General features: G+C 42.7%; 1 protein-coding gene across 1 annotated transcript in view; it reads left to right on the plus strand.

Moving 5' to 3' along the window:
* SV2C (synaptic vesicle glycoprotein 2C) overlaps positions 1-22,924 on the plus strand; it is a 237,189-nt gene that overhangs the window by 123,634 nt on the left and 90,631 nt on the right. The window contains exon 4 of the mRNA XM_060093060.1: positions 8,540-8,691. Coding sequence (XP_059949043.1) covers positions 8,540-8,691 — 152 coding nt within the window. The remainder of the gene's footprint in view (positions 1-8,539; positions 8,692-22,924) is intronic.

Consider the following 22,924-nt stretch of genomic DNA (forward strand, 5'->3'; position numbering starts at 1 on the left):
TCAGGAGAAAAATACACCAGCAACAGAAATTAAAATGAAATGTCAGTGTCTGTGTATGGTAGGAGAATGAACAGTCATTTCTCCCTCTGCAAATGGAGGCTCATAAATGCATCGTTCATAGCTGCTTGCAATATCCATCCATTAACCAATATCCATCCATTATTATAAAATTATAATAACCAGAATACCTTGACTTTGTAGAGATGATCACTACTAACTTGAATTCTTCAAAGTATTTTATATGTAGAAGCTCATTTATTTCCACATTTTTTTAATAATTAGGTATGCAAAAATATGCTGCCTTTTTAAAATTAGAATGACTTTCACATGTTCAGTAAACCCCCAGGTCTTCTGAGTTTTATTCTAATTCTAAACTATAAGGTTTTACTTCCTCATCGTATGGGAAAAGTGCAGACCCATTTAAAAATTTTCAACTTTTAAAATGTGTTTTTTCAAACACTTGTATGGTACTTGCCCTATGAGATGCTGTGTTACACACTTTGTAAATATTGACTCATTTAAACCTCATGGTGACCCTATGAGGAAGATACTATTTATTCCATCCATTTTATAGATGAGGAAGTTGAGGCACAGAGAGGTTAAGTAACTGTCCAAGGTCACACAGTAAGTGGTATAGTCAAATCATACCCAGACAGTCTAGCTCCACGCTCATAACCACCAGGCTGTGCTGTCTCAGATTCAATGAGAAATGACTGTGATTTCCTAACACACAATGTCTGATACTTGATAGACACTAAATAAACATTTTGAGCAGATCAGTTCAAGAAGGTTTCTGACCCAAAGACTCGGAATGGAAAGACCTTTTTCAATATGGAAGATGAGGCAACAAACTAAATTATCTTTAATCCAAAAATAATCGCAAACCCAAATTGTAAACAGTGGGTCACAGTAGGCCTGTGTTGTCAAAAAGGCCATATGTAGCCACCGAGCACTTGAAATGTGACCAAATTTAGATGTGCTGTAAGTACAAAATACATAGCACTGGATTTCAAAGACTTAATACATACAAAAGAATGGACTGGGAGATTGGGATTGACATATATACACTATTGATACTATGTATAAAATAGATAACTAATGAGAACCTACTGTATAGCACAGGGAACTCTACTTAATGCTCTGTGGTGACCTAAATGGGAAGGAAATCCAAAACAGAGGTGATACATGTATATGTACTGCTGATTCACTTTGCTGTACAGTAGAAACTAACACAATATTGTAAAGGAACTTTACTCCAATAAAAAATTTTTTTAAATACATAAAGAATGTAAAATATCTCATTAATAATTTTTATATTGATTACATGTTAAAATGGTAATAGTTGGCTACATTGGGTTAAATGAATATATATTAAAAGTAACTATACCTGATTTTTTGCTTTAATTTCTTTTCTAGAAAATTAAAAGTTTTATATGTGCCTCACATGGTATTTCTATTGAAAGGCACTATCTTGGGCAATGCCTTTTACGAGAATTTCCAACAATGGTTGACCTTTTGGACACACTTTATTTCCCATTATACCCTTTGGCAAAAGAACTGTTGATCCCAAGAGAGAAAGAGGTAACAGAGGAAAAGATCTCCCAGACTCATAATTTATAATTGTGAAAATTAGCCTCATGCACTTTTTAGAATTGACTGTGAGCTCCTTGAGGGTGGGAATGTGTGTTCTTCATGCCTGTACCTCCAGCAACAGGTGATGTGCTTGGCCCAGAATTTGGCTGGGTGAGGGGCTGCATAGGGGGATGATGGATGGATGGGTAAATGACAGGTGGGTGGGAGGGTGAGAGGAGGAATGAATGACTAGGTGTATACCACAAGTGGCTGGAAAAGTCTGCATGTTTTTTGACATCATTTCTCACAGATCATTATAATGATTATCACCATCTTTATTCATGACACCATTTAGGTGCTATGGGAATGCATGCTTCCAGCTCTCTCAGTAGGGAGGTTAATTTTTTTTCAGGACAGCATTAGGATACTGATCTCTGAATACACCTTCTCTCCCAGTGGCACCAGGTCTGTTGCTGTGGATATGCAGACCTGTATATGTTTGGGAAGCTTAGGGCACCACCCTGATTGCAAACAAGGGCTAGGGGAGTTGAAGTTATGGTTTTTTTTTTTGTTTTTTTTTACAAATTTAATCAGTTATACATATACATATGTTCCCATATCCCCTCCCTTTTGCGTCTCCCTCCCACCCTCCCTATCCCACCCCTCCAGGCAGTCACAAAGAACCGAGCTGATCTCCCTGTGCTATGCGGCTGCTTCCCACTAGCTATCTACCTTACGTTTGGTAGTGTATATATGTCCATGCCGTTTTTTTAGAAACACAACTTTTACATGTTTACATCTCAATATTCTTAAAATAGTCAGGTTTAAACTGTGGCTTTGGAGATGGGAGGACTAAAGCTACCCTAACCACCCATCCTTTAGCACCCATCCTTTATGACTGGGCATAGGAGATTCCCATTCCTTATTTGATGATTGGTTCCATTAGCAGGAAATGTTCTCCTGTTTCTATCTTCTTTTTTTTTTTTTTTGGCTGTGTTGGATCTTCGTTGCTGCAGGCAGGCTTTCACTAGTTGCCGCGAGCGGGGGCTACTCTTCATTGTGGTGCGCGGGCTTCTCATTGCGGTGCCTTCTCTTTATTGCGGAGCACAGGCCCTAGAATGCACGGGCTTCAGTAGTTGTGGCTCACAGGCTCTAGAGCGCAGGCTCAGTAGTTGTGGCACACGGGCTTAGTTGCTCCGCAGCATGTGGGATCTTCCCTGACCAGGGATCGAACCCATGTCCCCTGTAATGGCAGGTAGATTCTTAACCACTGTGCCACCAGGGAAGTCCCTCCTGCTTCTATCTTGATTACTCATAATAAACATATGCCTTCTTTTCAATACAGCAGTCTCATTTTGTGTGCTGACCCAGCCCATTCAGATATGTTAGATCTGTGTTCTTTCATCTAAGCCTCTGTACAACCTCCTCTGTGATAGTCTGTTTACTTCCATGAAAAGGAAGTCACTGAAAAGTTCATCTTTGAGGCTGTTTTTACTTCTGGGTCCAATTGAAAACATAATGGGGACCTCCCTGGTGGTCCAGTGGTTAAGCCTCCACGCTTCCACTGCAGGGGGCACGGGTTTGATCCCTGGTCGCGGATCTAAGATCCCGCATGATGCACGGCACAGCCAAAAAAAAGAAAACATAATGAATTGGTTCTGAATTGCTGTCCAACTTGCCGGGCAGTTCAGTGTCTTCCTTCCTTTTTTGTTGATTCTGAGTAAGGATTAAAAGGATATTTTTATGTGACTTATTTGTCATTGTGATTCCCAGCATAGACTACACCATTCACTAGTCTGTTTATAAACCCGTAATAATAAAATCGTAATAAAGCCACCAGAGTCACCTCTTATTCTCTGTATGGAACACATGACTTTACAATGGTTATTCAACTTCCTCCTTATTTATGTTCACATATAATACCCCATTTCCCAGTGGAAGGGGAAAACTGAGGTACAAGACTGGTTGACAGTCACATGGTGAAATAAGTTAGAATGAAATTACTCTTCGTTACGTGCTCAGCTGAAGAACTAAAGCAGAACAGAATTACTCGGTAGAATTCCTCCTCAGGACAAGAAGTCATCATTCTATCATTTCTCCCCCGAACGTCATATTTCAAGCCATTTTAAGTACAATTAGCCTTTTTGTCTACAACCTCCTTCTTTCACTGCAGAAACCTAACCCCCTCCCCCTCTTCACCTCAATAGCCAGCATACATCAGTATCACAAGGTACAGGGACAAACGTAGTCCACCCCTGAATGGTCATCGGGGCTGGAGTGACGCCAGGTGTGGCTGTGGAATTTGCAGGCCTAGGACAGTCAGGCTTCCCAGTTTTTCAAGGAGGTTTGTGGAGACAGTAATGCTTGGCCTTCTCCTTCATCCTGCCGTGCTAAACCCATTCAACTTAAGTGTCTCATGTTCCCAACAGAGGAGAAATTTTGTCTGTAAAGCTGATACACCCTTTGCCGTATACAGTATCTCATTTGTGATTTGTCTTAAATTATTGAGGAAAATAAATATGTTTCATGATATTTACTTGATGCCTACTATGGAATATTGCAGACCATTTGAGGGATATATTGTGTGTTCCTGCACATGCATGCACACACACATGCAGTGGGGGTGAGGGTGTGGTCCCAGTTTATTCTAGTCATGTGTTCTATGCAGATTTTTTACTTTCTTTATATTTCTATAATTAAAGTTGTAAAAACCTAAAATTAATAGCACTTAGGGAATAACTCCAGCTCAAATTCCAAATATCAACATTCTGTTTCATTCGTGTCAATTCAATTATTTTGAATCTGACTCATCTTCCACCTATAATAGAGTGTGCATTTCAATTATTATTCCCTTTATGCCTCCTATTAACCATGGATAATTAAGATTTGATCTTTTACGAGAGCTAATAAAGTAGACTTAATATCCAATTGTGAGAAAAATTCTTTATAAACCACCCTGATCTGATTGCTTCATTTATGTGAATATTCCATCAGAAGTGAACTTGAGCAAACTTCAACAGCAGCTAACTGATCATTATATAAGGAACAACAAAAAAGCTCTCCATGTTAACTGAATTTAGACATGTGTTACCCAGCAATGTAAAAGATAACTATTTTATGCCTTATATTCTGGCTTTTTAATATGAAATCTTATATTTTCCATATTTTATCCCCATTGCAAGCGTTTCTCAACCTCAGCACTATTAATATCTGGGGCTGGATAATTCTTTGGTGTGAGGGACTGCCTTGTATACTGTAGGATCTTTAGCAGCATGCGTGGCCTCTACCCACTATATGCCAGTGGCAACTTCTGAGTTGTAACAACTAAAAATATCTCCAGACATTGTCAAATGTCTGCTAGGAGAGGGGAGCAAAATCAGCGCTATTTAACAACCACTGATATGTGGGAATTTGAAAACTGCCATTTTAATATTTTTACCTCTTCAAATATTCTCAGAAATTGTATCTTAGTACAATAAAACAAATAAGGAAATGTAATAGCCCCTCACACAAAATATTGAGGTAGAATAGTAGAGGGAAACTTTGATTATATAAGATTTGGTGGTGAAAGGTGGCAACTAAGACATAGAGCTAGGATATAGAATTCAAGAACTCTTTGGGGGCCCTGCTGCTATCAGAACTGCCATTCCAGCACCCCCAACTTCTCAGGTCATATTGGCCCAGGACATAAGATGTATGTTTCCACTCACTGGAGATGTTTAGGTCGTCAGAGCAGATTACGTCTCCCCTACATCACCAGAGAGTCTTTGGGAAATTCAGTTCTTCTGAGTAAGCACTTAGTGCATGCTCAGTGGGCCAGGTAAGGGATTCAAAGATGAACACGATATAGTCCTCAACTTCTAAGAGCCTCCCGTCTAGTGTAAACAACGTGTAAGCACTCTGATAGGGTATGAAATACTAGTAATAGTTAATATTACAGCATGCTGTAATGTTTTTTTCTCTGCTTGAAGGACATCACGGTAAGATGAGGAGTAATGTTTTCCCCAAAATAGATGATCAGCCCACAGTGAGAAATGTGAATGCTTGGATTGATTTTTAGGTCCCTGAGTCTGAAGGACTTTGCAAGGGAATTAAGCAGACTCCCTCCATCATTCTTCAGACTCATTTAGCCCTTGATTTTAGAGTTCCTTGTGGTCTGCTTTACAGACATTGAGACATCCATGCAAAAACATCCAAAAAACAACAACAAAAAAAACACTTTAAAAAAGAGGCATTGAATCAAAACCAGCAGGATTGTTTAAAAGCCCTAAAGTTGGCGTTCTTTTATGCAACAGTGATTTGTTTAAAACTAACAGGCAAGTCTCCCACTTGCCTTTTTAGCCGCCCTCTTGTACATTCATCTTGGTTCAGAGCAGCCTGGCATATCCTGACATACAATTGTGCCTTTATGAAGTGTAAGTTATAGCTCTTACATACAGAATGTCCAGAATCCTGATGAAACATTAATTAGGATGTGAAAAATCAGTAAAAACTGGGACTCTTTCTATGCACTGAGAAGTGAAGGCACAGATTAGGAACCTGGGACTTCATGATGCAGACAAACAGATTCTTCACATCCAATGACAAAAGGAGTAGCATTAAATGATTTATGACACATTTTATTTCCCATTAAAATTGTGTGCTGTGATGGAACCATTTCAAATCTGTTCAAAACTTCGTTGAATTTTTAAATTCAGCTAGCTGTCTGAGCATGGTGTGAGGTCCTCAAGAAGCCAGGCAGAGAACTGTGTGAGTCTATGTGGTGTGGTTTATAGCCAGCTGTGACTGTTCATCACAGCATCTGTTTCTTGTTTGGGGGTCTGGTTGATGGACTTGGTCCTGGCTGGCTACCCCTGGTGTGATGGTACTAAGTTGCCATGTGCTGCATCTGAAGTCATGTGGAGTCATACAGGGATTTTAGGTAGAACTGTCACATTCATAGCCCAGAGGAACAGATACAGATGCTTTAAGGTAATGATTTTTAAACTCTCTGAGGACTTCCCTGGTGGCGCAGTGGTTAAGAATCCACCTGCCAATGCAGGGGACACGGGTTCAATACCTGGTCCAGGAAGATCCCACATGCCGCAGAGCAAATGAACCCGTGCGCCACAACTACTGATCCTGTGCTCTAGAGCCCGCGAGCCACAACTACTGAGCCTGAGCGCCACATCTACTGAAGCCAGCATGCCTAGAGCCCGTGCTCCACAACAAGAGAAGCCACTGCAATGAGAAGCCCGCTCACTGCAACGAAGAGTAGCCCCTGCTCACTGCAACCAGAGAAAGCCCGCACACAGCAACAGACTCAATGCAGCCAAAAATAAATAAATAAATAAATTTATTTTTTAAAATAAAAAATAAATTAAAGAATAAAAAACTGCTTTATTTAGAAAAAAATAAACTCTTTGAACAGCCGCTGTCACTAAGAAACACATTGTGACTCATACATTTATATATATAAGTATATATAGTTATATATTAAATATATATGTATACTCACATACATATACAAATATACATTATATGCTATAAATATATTTATTATGGACACAAAATTTAATGAAATGCTTATCCTTATTACTTGAGTGTCACTCAAATAATTCATCTCTATTTCAATTTTTAAAATGCTGTTTACATTTACTAAATTAATTCCATAGCCTACAGATTGAAAAACACTGTTCTAGGTGGTCTGCCCATATCCAGCAGTAGATAACTACCACATTACTATAAGCAGGGGCAGACTTATGAAATGATGCCATACTTTGACCTACTAGTTGATGCAGAGTGACATTATGAATGCTGCGGTTCATTTGGTACATCTAGTTTGCTGCAGACATGGCCTTTCTCTTAATCGCATTTGCTAAGGTCACTGCCAGTACTTCTTTATCATATCAAAGACTCTAAGGAAATCAGTTATCGCTAAATGAATAAATACATGTGTTACACCTTGACATCAAATTTACATGAAATGTCAATAGCAGTTTTCCTTACAGAATTCTGAACATAAAAGAATCAATACATATTTTAAAAACTATATCACTAGATGTTGTCTTTACAACTTGCTTATATTTTTGCACATTTTATAAAAAAATGTTTAAGAATTCACATATTGTTTGGAATGATAGTAATTTTTTCCCATACTACCTTACTTTCTTAGGCAATAGCTCTTAAAATTTGGGGGTTAATGTCAGTTTGAAATTCTGATGAGATCTATATGGCCCATCTCCCCAGAATGAACAAAACTTTTATTCCATAGACCCTCATTTGAGAACCCTTAACCTGGATAGAGGTCACTGTTCATATCCTCTATCCAGAGATCAGTCAGCATCTCTTATAATCACCCGGACTGGAAGGAAGCATTGTACTATTAGATACAATAGATACTATTGGTATCTAAACCAGGAGCTCATACTTGTTCAGCAATATCTGCTGGATTGGGACCAGAGCCAGTCTAGGAAACAACCCTGTTGGTCCTCTGTTTGCCGACACATCAGCCAGATTGGGCTCCAGGACCAATCCTGTGGGGTAGTAAGTATAGGTTGCAGACAGCCCTCTCAAGGTGTTTGAAGCTGTTTCCAAAGTCTCCAGGTAATGGACAGGACATAATCGTAGTATCTCTTTTTCTAATGTGTTAATTAAAATATTCCCTAGATTATACCAAATATTGTGGGCTTTTTTTTTTTTTTTGATAAATATCATGTCGAACATTCAACAAGGAACAGAAAGTCCATGGAGAACTTAAGCTAAGTTCTGTAAAGCACAGGAGTGGGGCACCACTGCCACCTTTTGGTAACATAGCTTAATTGCAGGTTCAAGATTAAAGTTACTAAATGGTAGAAAATACACCTTCCTTGATATGCTGGGATAGAGAGAGATCATGTGTTGTTAGAGCTTGCTTTGGCTCTGCCCTTCGTACTTCACATTGGCTGTATAGGCCCTGATTTCACACATCCTCTGTACCTCTTGGCAGGATTGGAGGAGCCATTCCCACCGTGTTCTCCTACTTTGCTGAAGTGCTGGCCCGAGAGAAGCGGGGTGAGCATCTGAGCTGGCTCTGCATGTTCTGGATGATCGGTGGCATATACGCCTCTGCCATGGCCTGGGCCATCATCCCACACTACGGTAAGAGGCTGGCCTTGCACCAGCTGGGCAGTCGTCTTGTTTTACTTCAGCTTCCATTCCCATCCCTTTCCTCTCTCGTAAATGCTGATTTGAGAACAACACTGTCATCATCATCTTTCTCCCTCTTGTAATGTCTAGGATTCCCACCCCCCTTATAGAGATCTGTGTAAGGTAAGACTGTGCCAGTGTTCATTTAGGAATACTTTTTCATTTTGCTATTTTTAATGCCACTGCTTTCAATTGTTTCCTTTGTGCTATCAACTCTGGGGTCCCCACGTAAGTGGAAGTGAAAGGATGCATAGATCCTAATCAGCATATAAGGCAACATGACTTACAATTGTTCTGGAGACTGTCATGCACAAGAGGCACCTACAAGTGCCTTTATTCATCTCCTCTGGGCTTAGTCCAAGACTCAGCCCATGTCAGCCTCACCTCTTCTGGCAGCTCAGAACTGGGATGGGAACAGGAAGAATCCCATCTTGTCAAGGACCATCAATTTGCAGAACTTAAGAGGTGACTCTACCATCCTTGCTCCACAGGTCCCCTCTTCAGTTTCTCCTAAGCACTTAACCGTTCCTGCCAGCTCAGAATACTTGAAGGTTTCATGTTTCTGAGCAGCACTTGCCCTCCCAGAAGGCACAAGCTCCCAGTTGCTTCACCCACAAACAGTGACATGCTGGGAGAGGTTAACAGAATCTAGGAATTGAATTCAATATGTAAGGAAAGGGGAGGGGACGTGTTCTGGTTATATTTGTGCATGTATGAGTGTGTGTATGTGTATGAAAACAGGCTGAAGTTGACAAACTATGAGTACTATGTATGTTAAAACCACTATGACTTCAAAAACTCATTCTTTGTTTTATCTAAAATCTAATCAATCTAAAAAATTAGATTTCAAAAATTCACTCCTTGCTCATTTTCTGGTTTTCTGCTTTTTTTGTTTGTTTCTTTCTTTCTTTTTAAGAACAGAGCAGCTTTTCATTATAAAGCATAGTTCTGTTAGGGAAAAACCTTAAGTGAATTTAACTCATTGCTAAAATCAAAGACAAGACAGACTTCAGTGTTCAGATGCATTGTGGTTTGTTTTTCATACTGAGCTATAAAATTCATGTTGTCACACTCTTTCTTTTAATAAACCTAAAAAGTTATATGCAACCAAAATTGTATTTAACAACAACAACAAAAAAACGCAAGACATAAGAAATTGGTTACGGGGCCTGAAGAGAACTTTTCTTTGCCAAACATTTGAGTGTGATGGGTTTCTCATTTTTAGACTCTTTGGTCACTTCTGGGCCAGAGATGCCCTCATATAGGCAGTTAACCATATCCACCGTGAGGCTTGTCCTCTGCCACCATCTGAGGAATTAAAGGAGATTCTCCTCCTTCATCTGGGACCTGAGGACCTCAGTCACCCTAAGAACCTTCCCCTGTATGGCGGTGTCTAACGCCCGCCCCACTCAGCACACTGTTCCAAATGGAAGAGTCACTTAGCTACCATGTAAGGAATTGCTCAGGAGACAAAAGGGAGATGCAGGGCCTGGGCAGAGTCCAGCTGTACCCAGCATTGCCCCCACAGCCACCACTAGTCCATACGCAGCCTTTGTGTAAATGGAAATAAGGTGCCAGGTGCAGATCGTCACAATTACAGCCCCCCTGGCCATCTCTGCCAGGTACTTGCACAGAGCACAGCCTGGCAGCTGGATTCCTTCTGAGGCCAGAATGTTCTGTGTCTCAGCCTCTGGTGACAGCACAGCTTCTTGGCTCCTGGCTTTATTGCTGCCCCCTTCCTGGTCCTCCCTTCCCATCACATCTCAGAATTTCTCCTGCTGGCCTCCCTAAACTCATAACTCAGGCTGGCCTTTGCAGTCTGCCTGTTTCCACCAGGCCTGGACATGATTGGTTTTGTTTTTGATTTTGTTTCCTCACTCAGTATTCAGCTCCCCAGACTCCTGCCTTTCGCACATCCCTGCCCTTGAACTGTGACGAGCCTTGCGGAGGGCTTCAGGTTTGTCTCTGGCCTTGCCAACTGTCAGTGGCCGACCCACAAAACATTAGCATGATCCCCACCTTTATTTTTCCCAAGCACACATAAGATATTCTTATTTGAGCAAAAAGGGCTACCTAAACCATATATAGCCAGAAAGAGGGAGGTTGTGAATCATAAACAATGCTTGAAAAGTTACAGAGACAGTCACAATACAACAGAATTAAAGTATCTGAGGCTGACATTAATTTCTATATTGAAGGAACCAATAATGACCTGGTTAAGAAATCAGTAACAGAAAATTAAAACCATATGCCCATGCTTTACTGAAGGCTTTCCATGGCCAGAATGTGGCAAAAAACACACACAAAAAAAACAAAAACAGAAACAAGAAAAACCAGCAAATTACTGCTGTCAATCCTATCTGTGTATTAGAATCAACAGGGGAGATTTTTAAAATACCCTTGCTAAGTTCATTTTATACTCTTACAACTTGAAGAGTTTTAATTTTTTCAAAATAAAAGAGCTTAATTATATTTATTTATTTATTTATTTATTATTTATTTATTTATTTTTTTGCGGTACACGGGCCTCTCACTGTTGTGGCCTCTCCCATTGCGGAGCACAGGCTCCAGATGCGTAGGCTCAGTGGCCATGGCTCATGGGCCCAGCCGCTCCACGGCATGTGGGATCTTCCCGGACCGGGGCACGAACCCGTGTCCCCTGCATCGGCAGGTGGACTCTCAACCACTGTGCCACCAGGGAAGCCCAAGAGCTTAATTTTAAAAGTCCTGTGCTGAGGCTTATGGGGGATGATGATGTTCTGTATCTGGATGGGGATGGGCTGGGTTTCAAGAATATTTATTCATAAAAATTCATTAAGCTGGGTGCTCAAGATTTGTGTGTGTCACTGTATGGAGGTCACACTTTTTCCTAAGCACTTTTTTTTTTTTTTTTTTTTTTTTTTTTTTTTTTTTTTCTTTTTGCGGTACGTGGGCCTCTCACCGTTGTGACCTCTCCCGTTGCGGAGCACAGGCTCCGGACGCGCAGGCCCAGCGGCCATGGCTCACGGGCCCAGCCGCTCCGCGGCATATGGGATCCTCCCAGACCGGGGCACGAACCCGTATCCCCTGCATCGGCAGGCGGACTCTTAACCACTGCGCCACCAGGGAGGCCCCCTAAGCACTTTTTAATAGAAGTTTACCACTTCCCGCACCCTCCTGAAAATACCCATGCTTGGGTCCTACCGCAGATCGAATGAGTCAGATTCTCTGGGCTGGGGACTCAGCATCTATCCTTTTAAAGCCCCCAGGTGGTTCTCACGTGCAGCCTAGATTGAGATTCGTCAGCTCTGTACCTCTCCCAGTGGGTGATGCCCAAAGCCCTTAGGACTTCATCATGTATATACAGGGCAGCTCTGAATGGGAGCAAAGAGCGAGCCTGACCGGCGTGGTTGACTTATTCAGTTGGTGTTTGAGTTTTAATATTGTTGGTTTCATCCAGGCTAAAGGGCTTTTCCATTCATCCAGTTCAGAATCACACTTTAAAAGTAACTGTAACATCTAGATATCTCTTCTTTCCAATGACACATCTTTTTACTCTACTTAAAAAAGACAAAGGGTTAAAAGTCCATGCACCTTCCCTATTACCTCTGAAAAAATAAGAAGCTTTCTATTTTCCCTCTGAAATTCTGCAGGGTATACATGATGTCACAGCCCACAGAAATAACAAGAGAGCATGCAGGTCCTCGCCTCTCTATCTTTCATTCAGGAGACCTCTGAGCACCACCCCTGTACAGTGTGTTGAATTTTCACCCAGCAGGGAAGGAATTCAGGGCACAGTAAAGCAACTCAGAGTCAGGTACTGGCCCTTCTCACACTGGTAATAAGATTTGCTCTGGAGGGAAGGAATCAGTAATTGGCATCCACATGGCAAGGATGTCAAGGGATAGATGATGCACATAGTCATGGGGAAAGCAGGTGCTCATGTGTTTCTGGGCGTCACCTTTCCTCATTTGTGGCTGAGCAGTCAGTGCGTAAAGCCTGAGCATATGCCGTGAGACCACAATTCTGGCTCCAGACAAGCTTCTGATGCAAAGCAGACCTTGAGCTGGTCACTAAGGATGTTGAAAGGAAGCCTGGAGGGATTCTTAGGAAGTTAGACACAACTTTCAGAAAGGGTGTTCGGACCCTTTCTGCAGGGGCTGACTAGTTAAGACTCGGGCTGTGCCAGAAGTTCCTGATGGATCTCGGACTCACCTGGCCTGCAGCCAACCAAGTTTCTGTACAAGCATCAGATGACGATGCGCTTTACCTTCCCATCAATGCTCTTGGGGCTGCAAACTTCCCTGGAGTCAGATGGACGCCAGCACCTGAAGGTCCGCACTCTGACAAGACGTTAGGGTGCAGAATACGGATGTCATCCCACCAGGCACCTTTCCTGTCCACCACCTCCCTGTGAGCAGCTCCTTCTAGCCAGCAGCCTCTGGACCCTTTCTCCCCCTGCGGCAAAGAGCAGTCCCCATAAAGTAAGGGAGGGGGAGAGAAGAACCCACCCAGAATTAAACACCTTGGCCTCAGAGCTCAGGGGCCTGTAGCAGCTGAGAGCAGGTGTTAGAAAGTGTGGTTCCTCTTGACCCACACCCATTCTCAAGCCAAAGACTTCTGACCCACAGTGGGGACTGGCTTCTGGTTCACAAAAGAACAAGCATTGTATCAGGGAACAGATGGCACAGGTGCAAAGGTTGCCCTGCAGCCTTTCTCCCCTCCCCCACGTACCCTATGAATCCGGACACCTCAGCATTGAATGGAAGCCCTAGTGCTTTAAGGGGAAGGTGGGACAGGGAGCTGAATCCCAGGCCCTTTCCCTCCTTGGCTGAGAGCTTTCATTGAGTCCCAGGCTTCGGAGTTGCTGCCAGGTTGCTGTGCTGTCTGCTCCATTAAACCCTTGCTTTACAGTGGTGTGTTAGTTTCTGCTTACATTCACTTTTACATCAGATGAGGTACTGTCCCCTGCCGAGGTGTGTGACAGTGCACAGCCAGGACATTCAGTTAGCTAAGTGGGAAGGCTCTCGGCACGAAACGCCTCAGCTCTTAAAGCCCACAGCACCCGGGCTAGAGCAGCCCCGCTGCGTCCATCGCCTACCCCTTGCTGCAGACCTCCAGGGCCAAGCTGGGGACGCCCATAGAGCCTGAGCCCAGCCCAGCCCTCCCCCCTCCAGCTATGTAATGTCTGGGCTTAAAAACACACAGAGTCCCAAGGTTGTCTGAATTACCAAGATGTCTTCTACTTCCTTCAGTTACAAGAGGTGTGAAGCTAATACATTTCTTCTCCCTAATGGTGAAACTGGAATGAAGGGAGGAGGGGATGGTCGAGTAGCTGTCTGGTTGAGGAAGGAAACAGGGAAGGCTGTGTACATTTTGTTCCCAAGAAGGAAGGCACTGTGGCCAAGGGCAAGAGGCGACAGTGATAGCTGATTCTGAGTCTCAGCCCTGCTGCTTCTGGGCGTGTGAGCTTTGTCAAGATTTTCAGTACCCCCAGCCCCATTTCCTAAGTCAGCATTTTGCGATTGAGTATAATGATCATGTTAGAGCACCTAGTTCGTAACTAATGTTCAAAAATGGTAGCTGTTACTGCTCACAGGTTCATATCCTACACGGGATACCCAGACTCTGTCAGCACAACCCAGCGTGAGCTCAGAGCTATGGGGAAAGAGGGAGAATGAGCTAAATGTGTAAAATGTGTAAAGTTTGGGCTTCCCTGGTGGCGCAGTGGTTGAGAGTCCGCCTGCCGATGCAGGGGACACGGGTTCGTGCCCTGATCCCGGAAGATCCCACATGCCGCGGAGCGGCTGGGCCCGCGAGCCATGGCCGCGGAGCCTGTGTGTCCGGAGCCTGTGCTCCGCAATGGGAGAGGCCACAGCAGTGAGAGGCCCGCATACAGAAAAAAAAAAAAAAAAAGAAAAAAAAAATGTGTAAAGTTTACCTAGAGGGTGAGAAGATCAGAGGAAGCAGACAGAAGAAAAAATAAGAAAAAATGTAAGATAATGAGAGAGAATCAAGGAAAAAATAATACTGTAACATCTTGACTACCTGCAACCCAATGAATCAGAATCTTCCATTCACTTATTTGTTGGATGAATTAATACTCAAAAGGGCACATCCTATATAAAGACTCATTTTAAAGGCCATGGCACCACTCCCTGGGTAAAAAGACCAAGAGCCTGATGGCCCTCCCCTGCTGACACATGACCCGCTGACCTGTGGGTTATTATGTGGACATCCCCAGAGCCAAGCTCTGTCTCAGCTGCAAGGTGTCCTACACTCTGGACACAGGTAGTCCGCATGGGCTTCGATATGACACGCCCTGGTTCCAAGCCATCTTTGCCATTCCCTAGCTTTGTCACCTTTAGGGCAATTACTTAGGCTCTCTGACTCTCAGTTTCCTCATCTACAAAATGGGCATAATACCCATTACAGGGTTGCTGTACTAAAGGACTATATACAAAAAAGTGGTTACTTAGCACAGTGCCAGACACAAGTAGTTCGTCAAGTGTAGTTTTTTCTTTCCACAGATGGGGCTGAAGTTGAGGTGAGGGAGGAAGAAAGAACTGGAATATTAAAAAGGTTTTACTCCCCTTTTCCTAACTATGTTTTCTTAACTGTTCACTTATCATTTGAAAGTTGTGGAGATGGATAAAATGGGGAAAGGCACAGGAGCGGAACTTGTAAGGCATGCCACAGTATTCTGCGCCCACTCCAGGATGGCAGGGGAGGGATAAAATGAGAGCTGGGATCCCATGCACCAGGCCCAGCCAGGACAGGCAGGCAGCAGGTGACCCCAAGCCCTGCTGCCCAGCTTTGCCATACTTCACTGAATGTCACAGCCCTGAAGATTTTATGCTCACACGTCTGAGTAAGACACTGAAAAGGGAATCAATTCGGTACATCAACATACACCAATATGATTTCTTAATTTGTCCATTTTACGAGCAATCCAATCTTTCATTTTAACAAAATGACCCTTGGACTCAGATTTCCTCCACTCTATGACTGCCATGCAGTCATAAAATACATCAGCAACGCCCCCCCACAAAAAAACCCAATAATGATAGTCTTTAAGGGCTTAAGAAATGAATGTGACACGAGAGGATGCTCAACATCTTTGCTCATTAGAGAAATGCAAATCAAAACTACAATGAGATATCATCTCACACCAGTCAGAATGGCCATCATCAAAAAATCTAGAAACAATAAATGCTGGAGAGGGTGTGGAGAAAAGGGAACACTCTTGCACTGCTGGTGGGAATGTGAATTGGTACAGCCACTATGGAGAACGGTATGGAGGTTCCTTAAAAAACTACAAATAGAACTACCATATGACCCAGCAATCCCACTACTGGGCATATACCCTGAGAAAACCATAATTCAAAAAGAGACATGTACCAAAATGTTCATAGCAGCCCTATTTACAATAGCCCGGAGATGGAAACAACCTAAGTGTCCATCATCGGATGAATGGGTAAAGAAGATGTGGCACATATATACAATGGAATATTACTCAGCCATAAAAAGAAACGAAATTGAGCTATTTGTAATGAGGTGGATGGACCTAGAGTCTGTCATACAGAGTGAAGTAAGTCAGAAAGAGAAAGACAAATACTGTATGCTGACACATATATATGGAATTTAAGAAAAAAGAAATGTCATGAAGAACATAGGGGTAAGACAGGAATAAAGACACAGACCTACTAGAGAATGGACTTGAGGATATGGGGAGGGGGAAGGGTAAGCTGTGACAAAGTGAAAGAGCGGCATGGACATATATACACTACCAAACGTAAGGTAGATAGCTAGTGGGAAGCAGCCGCATAGCACAGGGAGATCAGCTCGGTGCTTTGTGACCGCCTGGAGGGGTGGGATAGGGAGGGTGGGAGGGAGACGCAAAAGGGAGGGGATATGGGAACATATGTATATGTATAACTGATTAAATTTGTTATAAAGCAAAAAATAAAAAAAAATGAATGTGAGATCAAAAAAGCATTATCACGGTTTAAGTGTATGGCCATTTCTTCTGTGAGTATGTTTCCTTGTTCATAATACCCAGAAGAGAAGCAAGTATTTCAGAAATCTCACGTTCTTAAACATAGCTACCAGCCAGCTCTCCCACCCGAGCCCTCCTGTTTCTCTCCTCACCCTGTACATCACCTGGGGAAAACATGTTTATCAGCTAGGGTGCAAATAGCCCCTCTACCCACAACAAAACCATCCACTGCTACAGACCCAAAAGATGTGTCTACTTCCTTGAGGGATGGAGAGTTCTGCACAGTTTGGGAAAGTGCTTTTCAACTCTCACTCTGACCTTTGTGGTTTGTACAGTGAACTTAGAGGAGCTGCCTCTTCTGCTGTGCATCAATCCAGTCACCATGGAGCTCAGGTCATAACTCTTCCATTCAAGCTTCCCAGAAAGGGAGGGGATGTCAGTCATTTGTTGAGACCCTTCTATGTCCCAGGCATTGCACCAGGTGCATTATTTTTGTCAACTTTAATAATAAAATAGCCAGTTATCTTACCAGCAAAATTCAGTTATAGCCAGAGGAATTGCAATTTGGGAAACACAAGCTATGGCAGACCATAGGCAAATCCAGAGATCAAAGGAGGGGAGCTTGCTTTTATAGAGAAAAGAGGGGAGTTGGGAGGGGCTGTTCCAAAGGAAAGTTCATTGGAAGAAAGCAAAAGTTCAGGGTGGTGACTGCTTCCCATTGGCTGGGCTGTGGTGTTTCTCATTGGCTGGGCTGTTGCTGGGCGAGGGAAATCTTCCTTCTGGGTAGTAGACTTCTTCCTGTTTGGGGGCACAAGGTACTCTTCTTTCTGCAGGGCATGCAAATAGAGTTGAACACATGCAAATGATGGGGAGGGATGATGTGTGAGAGCTCCCTCTACTGGCCTTCCTGACTCTAATTTTAGCTGAGGTTTTTCTTACTGACTTTCACATCTTATACACATAATCTTAAAATGGAGAAATGGGCTTTAAAAATATGGCAGTTTCCTTGCTTGTGTATTCATGTTAAGAGCTAGACTCCTATGCTGCTAACACTACTAGGTGACACTGCAGAGCTGGGATCTATAATCCATCCCTCAGGTAGTCAGGTGGAGCCTACAGACTTCCTTTCAGAATAATGTTTTTAAATGCAGAAAATGAAATAAATAGGATTATAAATGAAACCAGTTGTTTCAAAATACAGTTATCAAAATGTATTAGCATATTAAGTAACAATACCTATTGACAGGTCTAATAGCTACCATAATTTTGAAGTAGATAGGAGCATAGAAGCTAAAAATCAACAAATGCTTTCTTCTGAATCCTAGGGAATCACTGGACTCTAGGTTCTTCCTAGAATCCCACCTTCCATTTCTTCACCATCTGTATGAGTTAAGATTAGGATTGACTAGATATAAAAGAAAAAAATTAACAGGCATAAATAAGTTAGAAACTTGTTTTATATCACATAAAAGAAGCCCGGGTGGAGGCAGTCCAGGGCTGGGATGGTAGCTCCATGGTCGTCATCAAAGGTCCCAATTAATTTTATCTCAGAGTTCCACCATTCTTAGCACATTCCAACCAGGAGGTCCCCATCTTAGGCAGCACAGAGCAGGAAGGACATATAAGGGTATGTCTGTGCTCCCATGAAGAATCTTCCTGGAAGCCCCACACAGATCCACTTAAATCTCATTGGCCAGAACTCCAACACATGACCATAGCTAGCTGCAAGGGCATCTTGGAAATGTATGGCCGACTCCTATTCTAAGGAGTAAGGAGAACACAAATCAGGATAAAGTGGATACTGGGGGACAACTGGCCATCTCTTGTAGGAAAATCTTGTAAGACTGTTCATGTATTTCATAATCAGAAGTTTAAGTATGGTCTTTTTATATTAGTTTTTGTATGGATGTAATGGAAAGCAACTCCAGCTAACTCAACCAGAAAGGGATTTATTGGAAAGCCACTGAATAGCTCACAGAATGGTCAGGAAGGCTGGAGAACCAAGCTTGGAAAAAAACAGCAGGAACTGAGGGAGTCTCCTTTGGTGACTGGAAGGGCTGTCAGCAAACTAAAAATTTCAGCACCTGAACCCAAAGAAAACACTTACTGTCTAAGAAAAATTAGCTCAAAGTATACAGCTTCAGTTTCTAGTGTAGAAAGCTTCCAAGGGGCTTTGATATTGGTTTGATTGCTCTTCAAAAGTCATGGGGGGAGAGTTTTCTTTGCAAGATGCAGTCCTTAATAAATCATAATTACTAACACATGACATTAGAGACAAGCTGTCCCAAGCCCTCACTCAGATAAGGTGCTTAGCATACACTAATGTGTGTCAGGAGGAGAACCTGGGCCCATATGAAGGTCGGTATGGTTCAGGCTAGTATGGTCTTTACAAGTTGGTTTCAGAAAATGTGGGTACAAGACTCTAGAAAGCCCCAGACAAGTGAATCCTCCGAAGCATTTCAGTGAGCCAAACTTTCCCGGTCCTCAGATCACAGCTGACTACTAGATCCCTGAGACTTCCCCAAAGCAAATGTGAATCCCAGCCTGACAGCAGACTGTGTCTTCCACGAATCCTGGAGAACTTGAGCTCCAGTAGAGATAGTGGAACCTACAATAAATAAAAACAGAAAAGTTGGTTTCATTTACTGTAGATAGAAGTGCCTCCTCCAAAAGCTGTTGACATTAGGGTTTGTCTTGAAAACAAACAGTGAATACACTTTAGAGTATAAAAATTAGTTTAAAAATTAATGGCAATACCAAATGCCAGTGAGGATGCCGAAAATGCATGTCTCATGCGTTGCTGGTGGGAACTCAAAATAGTGCCACTACTCTGGAAAATAATTTGGGGGTTTCTTTAAAAAAACTAGACACACATAACATACAACCCACAATTGCACTCCTGAGCATTTATCCCAGAGAAATGAAAATGTGTATCCTCACAAAAACTTGTACATGGTTATTCAGAACACTTTTATTTGTAATAGCCCAAAGGTGGAAACAACCAAAATGTCTACAATACCATAGAATTCTATTCAGCAATAAAAGGAAATGAACAGGGCTTCCCTGGTGGTGCAGTGGTTGAGAGTCCGCCTGCCGATGCAGGGGACACGGGTTCGTGCCCCGGTCCGGGAAGATCCCACATGCCGCAGAGCAGCTGGGCCCGTGAGCGATGGCCATTGAGCCTGCGCGTCCAGAGCCTGTGCTCCGCAACGGGAGAGGCCACAACAGTGAGAGGCCAGTGTACCGCAAAAAAAAAAAAAAAAAAAAAAAAGGAAATGAACAATTGATACAACAGCTTGTAGAGACCTCAAGGGCATTTTGTGAGTGAAAAAGCCAATCTCAAAAGATATAAAACATTCTGGAAATGACAAAGATAGAGTTGGAGAACAGATTAATGGTTGGCAGGGGGTAGGGGTGGTGAGGAGAAAGGAAGCAGGTGTGACTAGAGTGGAGCCGCCCCCAGAGATCTTTGTGTTGATGGAATCATATCTTGATTGCAGGTGGTTACATAAATCCACACGTTTATAAAATGACAAAGAACACATTGTACCACAGTCAGTCTCCTACCTTTGGTATTGTACTACAGTTATGTAAGATCTAATCATTTCCAAGCACTGAGAGAAACTAAGTGAAGGGTACATGGGATCTCTCTGTACTATCTTTCCAGCTTTCTGTGGCTGTATTTCAACATAAAAAGTAGAAAACAAAATTAGTACTACTTTTTGAAGGGCATTTTCACATATATCATCTTATTTATTCCAATAATCTTGGGAACAAAAGCAACAGTCAGCATCATTCCCATTTTTGGAATGGAGAGCCTGCTGCATAGAAAGCTTGTCATTTCCCAAAGTGGCACAGAAAATGGAAGATAAGCAATTAGAACCAGTCTTCTGAGTCTCATTTCTTCAAAATGTTCTCCAGACACGCCAAAGCTAAGAGCCGTCCTCAAAGAACAACGCGTAGAGGGTTATTTGGAATCTTTTTCAAGGTCTCTACAGTGTGTGTATATGGCCCATGTGGCAACCATCCATCCCCGCATCTAGCCGGGTGATGCTGTCACAGCCCCTTGCCAAGCATTCTAAGCACTAAGCCTCCATCATTTACCATAAGAAAAACCAGTCACACCCAGAATTCTGTTACTTTTAAAACTATCCTACTGAAAATGTTATGAGACAGGAGAGGTTTTTACATCACGCACCTTTTATCCCACAACTTCGTAAATTCTCACTTGACATTTGTGTTTCCTACGAGGGCTACACTGCGTCTTCTCTCGCCCTCTCCCCACACAGCGCGTAATTTCACTGGCTTCTGTCTCCTTCCTCCAGAAATCTAACTGCATTGCCCACCCCACTCTCCTTTCTTATGCACAGAAATTCAGCTCTGCCCAGCTTCTAGCTCCAAACTTAGGTACTCCACCTGTATTACTCTGCTTGGGCTGCCATAACAAAATACCGTAGATTGGGTGGCTTAAACCACAGAAATGTATTTTCTCACAGTTCTGAAAGCTGGGAAGTCCAAGATCAAGGTGCCGGTCAGTAGTTTCTGGTTGAGGGATCTCTTCCTGGCTGTCTTCTTTCTGTGTCCACATATGGAAGAGAGAGAGATCTCTGTCTTCCTCTCCTTGTATCCAGTTAGGGCCCTACCCTTATAAACTCATTTAACCTTAATTACTTCCTAAAGAAATTATCCCATCTCCAGATACAGTCACATTGTGGGATGGGGTTTTAACATATGAATTTTGTGGAGACACAGGTCGGTCCATAGCAGCACCCATTGAAAGGGCCTTCCAGAAAAGAAGGGGCCTTCCAGCCACCAAAAGCACCCCCCTGCTTTAAAGGCATTGGGGATTATTCATTTTTTTCTAATGTTTTTCTTGTTAGATACCTACTATCAAACCTAACTCTGAAACACTTATCTTTTTTCTCTCTAAAACAAGGTCTTAATGATAGCCTCATGGTTCCATAAGAGCTCCCCAACTCATCTCTCTGCACATCTCTATATTCTGAACTAGACAAAGTGTGTGTGTGTGTGTGTGTGTCTGTCTGTCTGTCTGTCTGTCTTTGAAAAGAACTGTCCTGAAAATACCCCTGCTGGGCTGAATTCATCATTAACCTAATTAGGTCTCTTATCCAAGGCTTACAATTAGCACCATTACCAAGTCTTGGTAACTAACTGCTGTGCTTCTAAATTAACTGTCACCTGGGGGGGACATAAAAATTGTCATCATCTTCTAAAATGTTCCGTGTTTGGGCATATGATCATTCCCCGCATTTCCATCAATAATATTGAACCGCCTTAGAGGGCAAGAGATATTTACAGTTTTGTGGAAAGGTAGGGAAGGCTTCCCTGATATCTTAGGGTACCAGCTACAGAATCTGGACTTCATTTTTCTGCCATATGCATATCGGGGTCCCCAGAAGGAGGAATACTCCATTCACTTGCCCAGATTGTTAAGGTGAAAGGACGTAGAGCTGCCATCTATTTTCTTTCTTCTTTTTTTTAAAATAAATTTATTTTATTTTATTTTTTGACTGTGTTGGGTCTTTGTTGCTGCACACGGGCTTTCTCTAGTTGCAGCGAGCCAAGGCTACTCTTCATTGTGGTGCGCGGGCTTCTCAATGCGGTGACTTCTCTTGTTGAGGAGCACGGGCTCTAGGCACGCGGGCTTCAGTAGTTGTGGCATGCAGGCTCAGTAGTTGTGGTGCACGGGCTTAGTTGCTCTGCAGCATGTGGGATCTTCCCGGACCGGGATTTGAGCCCTTGTCCCCTGCATTGGCAGGCGGATTCTTAACCACTGCACCACCAGGGAAGCTCTGACCACCTGTTTTCTACAAGCACAGTGTTCTGTCATTTGTAAGGAGTAAGCCAAACTTTGATTTTTACATAACCTACCAGCAGAGACATTGGTGCTGAATGACCTGGAAGTTTCTATTCTCTTATGGGCTGATTTAGCATTTATGTTTTATGCAGCTGTCTCTCTGTCAAAATCGAGCTTAGATTTGCTCTGAGTTGCTTTTAGAAGGTCTCAAGGCAAGCCCAGTTAAAGATGCAGGTGTGGTATCTTAGAAAATATCGCCATTCAGCACAACTGGACCCCACTGTGAGCGTACCTATGTAACTAATTCCTGAAGATACACAATTAATGCCTAGAAGAGCTCGTTAAAAGAATAGATTATTAAATAGGACAGAGTTTGAGGTTGAAGGCAT

This window comes from Mesoplodon densirostris, chromosome 3 (genome assembly GCF_025265405.1).
Source record: "Mesoplodon densirostris isolate mMesDen1 chromosome 3, mMesDen1 primary haplotype, whole genome shotgun sequence".
In the NCBI taxonomy this organism is placed as follows: Eukaryota; Metazoa; Chordata; class Mammalia; order Artiodactyla; family Ziphiidae; genus Mesoplodon; species Mesoplodon densirostris.